Source organism: Papilio xuthus, unplaced genomic scaffold (assembly GCF_000836235.2).
Source record: "Papilio xuthus unplaced genomic scaffold, Pxut_1.1 DF828037.1, whole genome shotgun sequence".
NCBI lineage: Eukaryota > Metazoa > Arthropoda > Insecta > Lepidoptera > Papilionidae > Papilio > Papilio xuthus.
The window spans coordinates 793,367-805,165 of NW_013530612.1; the positions used below are offsets into that span (position 1 = coordinate 793,367).

Consider the following 11,799-nt stretch of genomic DNA (forward strand, 5'->3'; position numbering starts at 1 on the left):
ACATTCGCATTTATAATATTAGTAAGAGAATAAGAAAGTGTAACATGTAAAACTACAGTTTATTTAGTTTTATTAATAAAATTGAAAAATCTTTATTTTGAAATGCACTTAGTAAATGGTGCTGTTTTATCCATGAGGTCCTGTCAGTCGTCTTTTTTTAGTAATTAATGTAGGTATATAATATTGGAGTTGAAATAAATAATGAGTTATTTGCAGAAATATATTAATTGTAACCTTATATATATAGAAGAAAGTGGTGTTAGTTATACTATTTATAACTCAAGAACGACTTTACCGATATGAAAATTGGTGAGGAGGTAGCTTAGAGCCAGAAGACGGACATAGGATACTATTCATTCTCTCTTTTTTTCGAATTTACGCCTTAAAGAGCTCCTTTTTATTTACCTTACTATTATTATAAATGCGAATGTTTAGATGGATGTGATGTGGATGGATGGATGGGTGGGCTACACTAATTAAGTTTTTTATATATCCACGCAGACGGAGTTGCGGGCTAGGAGTACATAGTTCCAAATCTATTAGCACTTTAATATGTCACTGACAGCTATAACTTTAAGCTTCATAGTGTTGTGAGTTGCTTAAAAACATCGATAACAATAAATAAATCGATATGGACTTAAAATATGCAATTTATTATGAAAATCGATATTTTTCTTTCGATTTTTTGCGACATAAGTATTTAAATGAAAAAGGGTCCACTGTTCCCATGATAATTAATATATTAATTACTATAAATATTTAATCCAACAGAAAATATGTAAAAATACGTAATATTATTGTAGCGACTTCATTTATATGCTACCGAATGACATGGTACTTTAGGTTTTAAAAGCTTGTGCACGCTTGGTATGGCCCCGCCTCCAATTTGTTTCCCAAGGCCAACTTTTAAACCAAGACGGATTGCTGCTTCTAGGCCGTGATCAGGACCGTGTTTGCCACCTGCAACAGATTAAACTGATATAAAAACGGCTAAACACTCACGTATATTTGTCCGGTGGCGGCACCGACAAGTTTCGAGCCCATCGGTTACTAATTAGTGGTAGACGGGCCGAGTCCGATCGGTGTTATACCAGTACCACTCACCCTGATAAAGGGCCCCCGATGGACTCGAAACTAGTCGGTGCCGCCACCGGACCAATATACGTGAGTGTTTAGCCTTTTATATCAGTTTATTATAATGTCTCAGGAAAGTTTGAATAATTTAATGCAACAGATTAGTATTATACAATTAACTTTTATAACACAAAAGGCTACCTGAAGTTACATTTTGTGCCTATTTAGTTTTCGCCATTATGAAGCTATTGATGGCTATTGGTAGCAGTGGTGATGACCCGAATTTTATTTACATATATTACAGATGCAAATATTTGAATGGATATTTGTTAGAAGGTCCAGGAAATTTGTCATAGATGTAGAACATAGTCTGGAAGAACACATAGGCTACGAATTATTTGCTTTTCATTAATTCGCAGACGGAGTCGCGGGCTACAGTTATTTAATAATAAAGGTAGAATTAATTGTCAGTAATCAAATGGCTCTTTTATTTCGGAACAAAATAACCTGTCCAGCGAAATCCAAAATAGGTTAATGTTGTTATTTCCTAATAAAATGAATGTCATAATGCATTTCTTACCTATCTTTGGTTTTCCAGCGCAATGCGATTTTGGATACGGCAATGGATCAGCTCGAATTGGGTCTACTGGAAGAACACTGGCAGGTACGTTCGGTGCAGGCGTTGCAATATTAGGATCTTGAGCAGCTGTTGGATCTCCATTGGGTTGATTAGGGTCGGGTCCGGGTGTTATAGACGGTATTCCATTGGGTTGATTAGGGTCGGGGCCAGGCGCTATAGACGGAAGTCCATTGGGTTGATTAGGATCGGGTCCGGGTGTGGTAGATGGGTCTCCATTCGGTTGATTAGGGTTGGCTCCTGGTGTGGTAGACGGATCTCCATTGGGTTGATTAGGATCGGGTCCTGGTGTTATAGACGGTATTCCATTGGGTTGATTACGGTCGGGGCCAGGCGCTATAGACGGAAGTCCATTGGGTTGATTAGGATCGGGTCCGGGTGTGGTAGATGGGTCTCCATTCGGTTGATTAGGGTCGGGTCCAGGTGTGGTTGATGGATCTCCATTGGGTGGATAAGGGTTGGCTCCTGGTGTAGTGGATGGATCTCCATTGGGTTGATTAGGGTCGGGTCCGGGTGTGGTAGATGGGTCTCCATTGGGTTGATTAGGGTCGGGGCCAGGCGCTATAGACGGAATTCCGTTGGGTTGATTAGGGTCGGCTCCGGGTGTGGTTGATGGATCTCCATTGGGTTGATTAGTGTCGGGTCCGGGTGTGGTAGGTGGGTCTCCATTGGGTTGATTAGGGTCGGCTCCGGGTGTGGTGGATGGATCTTCATTGGGTTGATTAGGGTCGGGTCCGGGTGTGGTAGATGGGTCTCCATTGGGTTGATTAGGGTCGGGTCCAGGTGCTATAGAGGGCATTCCGTTGGGTTGATTAGGGTCGGGTCCGGGTGTTATAGACGGAATTCCATTGGGTTGATTAGGGTTGGGTCCGGGTGCTATAGACGGAATTCCATTGGGTTGATTGGGGTCGGGTCCGGGTGTGGTGGATGGATCTCCATTGGGTTGATTAGGGTTGGCTCCTGGTGTGGTAGATGGATCTCCATTAGGTTGATTAGGATCGGGACCGGGTGCTATAGACGGAATTCCATTGGGTTGACTAGGGTTGGGTCCGGGTGTTATAGACGGAAGTCCATTGGGTTGATTGGGGTCGGGTCCGGGTGTTACAGATGGAATTCCATTGGGTGGATTAGGGTTGGCTCCTGGTGTTGGGGATGGGTCTCCATTGGGTTGATTAGGGTCGGGACCGGGTGTTATAGACGGAATTCCATTGGGTGGATTAAGTTTGGGTACTGGTACGATCGACGGAAGGACTTTTGATGGACCGTGTCTGCAGTTGCCGGCCACTTTTGCACCCAGATTTAATGCTACCGTAAGACCGATACCAGCTCCAACACCACCGAGTCTTTTATTACCTCCTAGACCATTGTTACCTCCGGGACCATTGTTACCTCCAAGGCCATTGTTACCTCCGGGACCATTGTTACCTCCAAGGCCATTGATAACTCCGGGACCTTTGCCACATCCGACACTTTTACCGCCTCTGAGACCTGCGACAATTGCTAACCCACCTCCACCTGTTGAGAAGAAAATTAAGCAATTGAGAAATATTTATTTATGATTTTATTCCAACTAACGAAACAATTCTGTTGACTAATATTTTTTTATATTTAAGAGTAGGGGGTACTAGGAACACCGAGGTATTCATCGACGTTCATGGACATCTGCAAGACCAGAAGAACCTCAGATGCATTGCGGACTTTTGAGATGGTGATACGCTTACTTCTTGAAGGACCCTAAGTCGTAGTGGCTTGGGTTTGATTTTATCTCCGTTCTAAATAAAAATTTTTGAAGAGAAGATGAATAATAAAATTGCTTACCATTGTGTAAAAATGGTACACCCAAAGTCGTACCAATCTGAAATAAAACAAAAAGTAAAGGTTAATTTAACTAATATAAATGCGAATGTTTGGATGGATGAATGAAGTTAGATGAACTCTCCAGAACGGCTGCACGTATCTTTATGAAATTGGACATATATGTAGAACATAGTCTGGAAGAACTAGGCTAATTAAGTTTTATTTCCAATCTCTGCAGTTTAGTAGATAAAGTATTAAAAACATACCAGTATAGTTAGTAATAAAATTTTAAACTCCATCATGAAGATCAACGTCCAAATGTAGACTAAGAAATTAAATCGCTTGAATTATATACGTTTCGTCATGAATTACCAAAATCTAAATTAAATTTTTCATTATACGCCAATTTTGGTGACAACCGTGACCATATACCAAATCTTTATCTATATAAAAAGATGTTCTGTCTATATGTCTATCTATTTCCATGTTTGAATTTTAACTTATGGTCGCCTTTTATTCGATAAACCGTTCTTTATGAAAGATTTATTTTAATTAGTTTTATGCTCTTTACTATACAAACTTTAACTTTGTTAAAAATGTGTTTTTTTTTTATATCATAAGGTGGCAAACGAGCGAACGGCCCTGAAATCGCTGATATATCGAAGTGACCGTTGCCCATAAACATACGCAATTGCATATGCGTTGCCTACCTTTAATCGATGGAGAAGAGGATGCGCAGAAAGAAAATATTTTCCCTTTCGATGCATCCTCTCATCCGGAAAGTCCACTTCTACTTCCGATCTTTTCATTATAAGAAAAAAGGTGGGAAGGAAAAGAGGACTAAATTAGGTCTCCGGGACCACACTCATCAGACGAAACACGGAATTGCTTCTACTTCACGCGTGTCTTCTGTGTGGTCGTGGTATTTCACCGGGTGAGCCGGACCAATTCGTGCGAAGACGTTAAAGCGGGCTCTACCACTGTTAAAACGTACAGTTTTCTTTAAAATCATGATGAGTATTTAACGTATTATTTATTTTGTTTTGCACACATGTATGTGTTTGTATGTAGGCAAGTTTCATTGTCATACAATTTTGGATAAAATTACAATAATGACAATTTTTATTTTTCGTGGCATAACTCCGCATACTTAGGTCCGTTTATTAAAAAAAAATAGACAATTTTTTTTAATGTTTGAAGAGGCAAAAATGACATTTTTTCAACTTTAATTTCAAGCAAAACCGCAGCCTTGTACTATATTTTTGAGTCGACATATCTGTGGACACAGGTGACAATGTTTTTGGATCAACTTAAAAATAAATGTACCAGTTAATTATACATATATTGTGTATGTAAAATTCGTTCAGCCTTGAAGTTTTCAATGGTATTAACCAAAATATGTGGATTTATAACTACAGTTTCATTAATGATATTATTTTGTATTTTTTTAATCGATAAACCACCAAAATCTTTCGAGTCTGCGAGTCTGCTACACTTCTATTACAATTTACAACAATCACGCTTTTTTTGCCTATCCAAAATATTATATTCTTCATATTTTTAATAATAAGATATATTAATTTTAGAAAACTTTAGATTCTGGTATAGGTACTTACTAATGTAATATGTATGAAATACATCTAAGAATCACCCCTAACTTAGGGTAGGCTCCGAGCCCCTCGGTGGGGACGTACAGGAGGGGATGATGATGATGACCAAATGATGACATCTAAGAATTAGTTTCATAATTTTTGTTAAGTGTTTTAGTTATGTGACTAACATTTTTGTTAAAAATCGGAAATAGGTATATATATTTTTTTTATATTAAATTAAAATATTGCATAATAAAAGATTAAGTTGCAGAATGCTCTTAACATTTCTTCAATCAATGGATTACGAATACGACGTTTTAATCATCTGTCACTAATCTGTCACTGTCACCATTAATTATTAATTCGTCTGTCAACGCGGTTCATTTGATTTCAAATGTTAAGATTATCGATTTTTCCGAATGTAAATATATATAAAACGACATCTAATATAAACATAAGATTTCATATTTGTGTTTAGTATTTAAATAATAATAAAAACGATCAGTGTTTATGATAGTGATTTTCCTTATTTATAATTGAACTTAACCTTGAACCTATCAATTTTTTGCTTCATTATTGTTATAAAATAATTAACATAACCATCATTAATTTCCTTAAAGCAACATATACGAGGTAAGTTTTAAATCTAAAAATATATTAAACATTAATTTAACGATAGGTTAAGATTATGTCATATATTTTATCAAGTACTAAATAAACTATCGTAAATATTTTACCTAAATTACGTAATATTATTTAATATAAATATTACCGTAGATAACAATTATTAGTCTTATTATTTATTTAAAAAAAATACTCATGTCTACAAAAGGACATTAAGAGCAAGGTCAGATCAAATTAACTTTTTATGTAAATATTGGCCGTTGCCAGCGACTTCTTCCGCACGGAATTAAAAAAAAATTAATAGCCTATGTCTTCTAGAGTATGTTCTACATCTATGCTAAATTTCAGTGAGATCCATTCAGTCATTCTGGAGATGCCTTCTAACAAATATTCACGTTATAATATTAGTAAGATTATGAACTATTCCTTAATTTCAGATACAATATGGTGTGAAAAAAATAGGTTAAAATGATTAACACAAACTTAAAACACTTTAATATAACAAATCTAAAGACGCTTCTACGGGTAACAAAAGTATCAAATATTAAAAGAACTATTTATCAAACAAAAAAACAAAATCCCTGCCTATGTGGTCATGTTTACAGACAGATAGATAGAAAAGGAATTATACGTTTATATTCAGCACAAACGGATCACCATAGACAAAAGGTGGTTATAGAGACGTCAACACCTAAAATAGTTATAGATAAGACAAGGAATGAAGTGTTACCAGATGAAAAAAGTATTGATATAAGATTATCTACTTTATGGAAGAAAGTGGATCCTTATATAAGATTAGCGAGATGGGACAGACCTATTGGTAAGATTTTTCCTCTAACTTAAAAACAACTAAACCGCACTGGGCCAGCATTCACCTAGTCAGTAGTTTAGGATTGGATCCGGGATCCGAGATGGAGATGTATAGTTAGCTGATGATGAATTATAGGCATTTTTTATTTCAAATTATATAAAATGGTTGTTAAGAAAATGATGTGATATAAACCAAGCTTTATGAAAGATAAACTTTGGAAGACATGTATTTTAATGACATTTTCTATGGAGAATTTAAAAAAAAAATAATGCTATTCCAAACACATATATCTGTGTAAAATTTCATCCAGATTCATAGAGCTAAACGAACATATTTAACATGTTTAAAAAAAAATCATTAGCCTATGTGTTCCTCCAAGCTATGTTCTATATGTATGCCAAATTTGATCGAGAACTTTCAGCCATCCTGAAGATCCATTCTAACAAACATCCATTTAAACATTCATATTTACAATATTAGTAAAATTAGTAACATAAATTGTTTTAAGTTGCACTCAATTGATGTTACTAATATATGTAACCGACATTGCCCGAAGTATTGCAAACCTTAAGTGGCGATGGGCCGGCCACATTGCCCGCAGAACGGACGGCCGATGGGCCGAAAAGTCCTTGAGTAGCGGCCGCGGACGGGTCGACGCAGCGTAGGTAGGCCTCTCGCACAATGGACCAATGACCTGGTCAAGGTTGCGGGAGTGCACTGGATGCGGGCGGCACAGGACCGGGCATTGTGGCAATCGATGGGGGAGGCCTACGTCCAGCAGTGGACAAGTTTGGGCTGTGAATGATGATGATGAATACATGTAATAAGTTAATCTGTTTTTTAATTTATTATTACCACCTTTTCCAGGTGTCTACCTCCTTTATTGGCCATGTTCATGGTCAATAGCATTGGCTTCCATCCCGGGTACAGTACCTCTACATACAACGTTACAGACCGCAGCCCTGTTTCTATTGGGTGCGGGTTTAATGAGGGGTGCTGGATGTACTATTAACGATATGTGGGACAAAGATGTGGATTCTCAAGTAAGTTTTTTTTAATATCAAAAGCAAACGAGCGAGCGGCCACTTGAAATCGCTGAAATAGCGAAGTGACCGTTGCCCATAGACATACGCAATTGCATATGCGTTGCCTACCTTTAATCGACGGAGGAGAGGATGCACAGAAAGAATTTACTCTTCCCATGCATCCTCTCATCGGGAAAGTCCAATTCCACTTCCCATCGTTTCCTTATAAGAAAAAGTGTCTGAAGGGAAAGATGACTAAATTAGGCCTCCGGAACGCACACTCATCATACGAAAGGCAGAATTGCTTCCACTTGATGCCTGTCTTCTGTGTGGTCGTGGTATTTGACTGAGCGAGCCGGGACAATTCGTGCGAAGATGTTAAAGCGAGCCACTGTTAAAATCCATCCATCTAAACATTCGCATTTATATGATGTTAAGTTAACAATATGATTGTATCAACAGGTAGAACGTACCAAAGATAGGCCGTTGGTGTCAGGAGTGATTTCAGACAAACAGGCCGTAGGATTCCTAGCTGCACAACTCAGTCTAGCCCTAATTGTATTATTACAACTCAATTGCTACAGTATTGTGTTGGGGGCCAGCAGTATGTGTGAGTACAAACTTTAGTTTGACAAATTAAAGGTTCACTTGTCGCTTCATGTTACTAATTGACGAGAAATGTTGAATATATCAACTCTAAGTTCGACTTAGGGTAGAGTGCACCCTAAGTGAGAGTATGTGATAGTGAATGCTGGTCCAGTGCAAGACTTCAGAGTTTGACTTTCACAGATATGTGCAGCATCACGATGTTTTCCTTCACAGTAACAACATACGATAAATGTACATATGTAACACATTGATACATGACGGGATTCGAACATAGGACCTGCGCGTCAAGTTAACCACTGAGCTACAGATGCTTGAAATGTTAGATAAATGTGTAAATCACGTGACAATACAATATTATGATGACACGGAGCTGATCTGATGATGCAGCTTCTACATACTCATAACTTCAAAACACAACATCATCCAGTTTGACCTCATTTGAATTGTCTTATTGATGAAAAGTTTGACCTTAACCTTTAGTTCTTTTAACTAACTAAAATGGCCGCCATGTATGGATTGTATTATGTTTTATATCATAAGGTGGCAAACGAGCGAGCGGTCACCTGCAATCGCTGAAATAGCGAAGTGACCGTTGCCCATAGACATACGCAATTGCATATGCGTTACCTACCTTTAATGTACCTTGTATGGTTAGACCAACTGAAATGAGATCTACTATCATTTATTGTCTATGGATTTATTTTGACAGATTTCATAGTCAAAAGTTGTCATTCGATTCGTATTTTTCTTTATATCATAATCAAAGACAGTCAATTGATTTTTTTTAATTAAAAATCGTTTTATTTTCAGTGTTAGTGGTAACATATCCATTAATGAAGAGAATAACAAACTACCCTCAAATATTCCTAGGTGCTACATTTAATTGGGGTGCTTTATTAGGATATTCAGCTATACAGGGTGGTTTAGAACCTCTTATATGTCTCCCCCTATATACAGGAGCTCTCGCCTGGACTGTTGTATATGACACTATTTATGCACATCAGGTAAGTTCATCATCATCTGTCCTTAGTACCTTACTAGCGTTGGCGTCTATGTGTTCTTCCAGACTATGTTCTATATGTATGTCAAATTTTATAGCGATCCATTCAGACGTTCTGTAGATATCTAACATACATCCATCTATCTAAACATTCGCATCTTCTTATATATATAAAAGAAAGTTGTGTTAGTTACACTATTTATAACTCAAGAAGGGCTTTACCGATATGACTGAAAATTGTTGAATTGATGCCTTGAAGAACTGCTTTTTATTTAACTTACTAATATTATAAATGCGAATGTTTAGATTCACAACAGAATTCAGAAAGAAGCACAAACAGACAGACAGTATTACTTTCGCATTTATAATATTAGTATGGATTTTAATATACAATTATTTATATTCATAGGATAAAGAAGATGACGCTCGTATCGGCATGAAATCAACAGCTCTGACATTTGGGGAGCACACGAAGCCTGCTCTCAGCGGAGCCCTAGGGCTCAGTGTGACGTCACTGGCTGTCGCCGGGGGTGCTGCAGGCCTTGATATGCCTTACTACATAGCACTCGCTATGTACACATTACATGCTGGCAGACAGGTATACAACACTATAGGTCCCCACTGAGACTATGTGATAGTGAATGCTGGTCCAGTGCAAGACTTCACACATTTGACTTTCTCAGATATGTGCAGCATCACGATGTTTTCCTTCAACGTAACAACATACGATAAATGTAACACATTGATATATGACGGGATTCGAACTCAAGACCTGCAGATTAAAAGTCAACTACTTAAACCCCTGAGCCACCAACTACCTTGTCTCAAATGTCATTTAAAATTGTGTGATATTTTTTCCTCAATTAAGGTTATTTTTAATACTTTTTCAGATTTACACACTAAACCCAGATAATCCTAGTGATTGCGCCGACAAATTCAAATCAAATTCAATGGTAGGTTTAATTATATTATTAGGTATAATCGGAGGAGGTTATAAACAATATTTAGAAAATAGACGGAAAAATAAAGGCAAGGAAAATATTGAAATAACGAAGAGTTGCATATTTAGCTAATTTTAAGTTACGACCATTTTAATACCAGTTTATTGTATATACTTATCGAACTCTGGACCCTATTATTAACTTCCAAGTTTAATAAAAATTATTGTACTTGATATTTAAACAATTACTTAAAATTATCAATATAGAAATTTAATTACCAGTTCAGAGCATTTAAAAATCTAAAAATAATATTTATACAACAGTTAGGTAATTTATAATCTTTGGTTTTGTTCCTAATCTATGGTTACATGGTATAAACTATTTGAAATTTTCCAAATAAGATATGACCTAAAGGTCTATGTTACCAGGTCATAAAATTAAAAAAAAACTATTTGACAGCTGTCATAGTAACAATTGGTATTTATGGATTTTGAAGAGATGGAAGGAAGAAAAATAAGACTTGGCTGCGGCCTATATATTATAAAATTCTCTATATTCAAAATAAAAAAGACAAGGCTGTATGGCTTAGTTCCTTTGCCTGCTCTTTCGAGTGAATAATAAAAACAACAAACAATTGGTATGTGACATAAAGTATTGAAAAGAAATAAATCGACCATTTAGAGAAATCTATTTACTTTAACTTCTTACAGTAAGTTGCCCTTGAAACTTTAACTTAATTTAAAGACATTTTAAAAATTTTAATCCTTTCGTATTATTACGATTTATAAAAAAAATTACAAATTAGAGTAATCCATAGTCAGAACCAAAGTCTTGAATATTGGTACTAGAATAGCATAGCTATATGTTTTGTGGGGGTCCTAATATATGTAATATATACGTTTAAATATATTTGAATACATTCTATTCATGATATATAAAGAAAAAAATCACGCAATATTTCAACATACAAACTTAATATCCAATAATGTTTTAATTTTATTAAAACTATGAAATTAAGTTGAATTTCATATGGAAAGTCACATCGCCAATAGCCTAATGGTTAAGGGTAGGGATTACTCATCATGTAATAGAGTTCGAATCCCGCTATTCAACTATAAACATCCTAGTACAAGCCTAATTGTAATAGTACAAGAAATATCAGTAAATTAACTAACATTTGCTAATATTCTTATTAACGTTATATGGTGAATAGATCGTATTTTATATAGATTTAATATTGAGGGTTACCAAAAAATAGTATTTTAGTGTATTATTATTAATAATCATGTTAAATTAATTATTTAATATGATAGAGCTATTATTATAATAAAATCGATTTTCATAATCGGATCTACTTTATCCTAGAGAACTATTCGATACGATTATTTCTGTCCGATGACTAAATTAATATTATTACAGATAATATTCGATTATAAAAAAAACAATAATTTATTACAATTTGAAACTAAGTTCCTTTAAGGTCTAAAATTATTAAAATTATGACTTTTCTTGGTCATAATATGGCTTTTTGCTTATATAAAGATGTGTTTTATGTGTTAAATAAAATTTTTCTTGCCAGATAATGTTTTATTTACTTCTTCCGATTAACTGTGGGTTTCCGAGTCCAAAAATGTCTATTTTGTCAAGGATGAGGAACAAGGATGACTTTTTATATAATACAATGTTTTT

At 35.8% G+C, this 11,799-nt stretch overlaps 2 protein-coding genes across 3 annotated transcripts; one reads left to right on the forward strand and one right to left on the reverse strand.

Moving 5' to 3' along the window:
- Nucleotides 1-773: 773 nt before the first annotated feature.
- Nucleotides 774-5,163, reverse strand: LOC106114754 (proline-rich protein 2-like). 2 transcript variants are annotated; one of them, XM_013308073.1, is made up of 4 exons: nt 5,125-5,163; nt 3,530-3,566; nt 1,655-3,226; nt 774-960 (listed from the first exon to the last, which is right to left on the reverse strand). In XM_013308073.1, the coding sequence occupies exons 1-4, from the start codon at nt 5,146-5,148 to the stop codon at nt 809-811; spliced, it is 1,785 nt and encodes a 594-aa protein (XP_013163527.1). In that variant the 5' UTR covers nt 5,149-5,163; the 3' UTR covers nt 774-808. The 2 variants fall into 2 exon arrangements, with proteins under 2 accessions (XP_013163527.1, XP_013163526.1); XM_013308072.1 differs by lacking the exon at nt 5,125-5,163 and adding an exon at nt 3,775-3,837.
- Nucleotides 5,164-5,647: 484 nt separating this feature from the next.
- Coq2 (ubiquinone biosynthesis protein COQ2, mitochondrial) lies at nt 5,648-10,392 on the forward strand. The gene is made up of 7 exons (XM_013307852.1): nt 5,648-5,733; nt 6,162-6,544; nt 7,403-7,578; nt 8,023-8,170; nt 8,980-9,173; nt 9,579-9,767; nt 10,060-10,392. Exons 2-7 carry the CDS (start codon nt 6,193-6,195, stop codon nt 10,240-10,242), a joined length of 1,242 nt encoding a protein of 413 aa, XP_013163306.1. The 5' UTR covers nt 5,648-5,733; nt 6,162-6,192; the 3' UTR covers nt 10,243-10,392.
- The last annotated feature ends 1,407 nt before the right edge of the window (nt 10,393-11,799 follow it).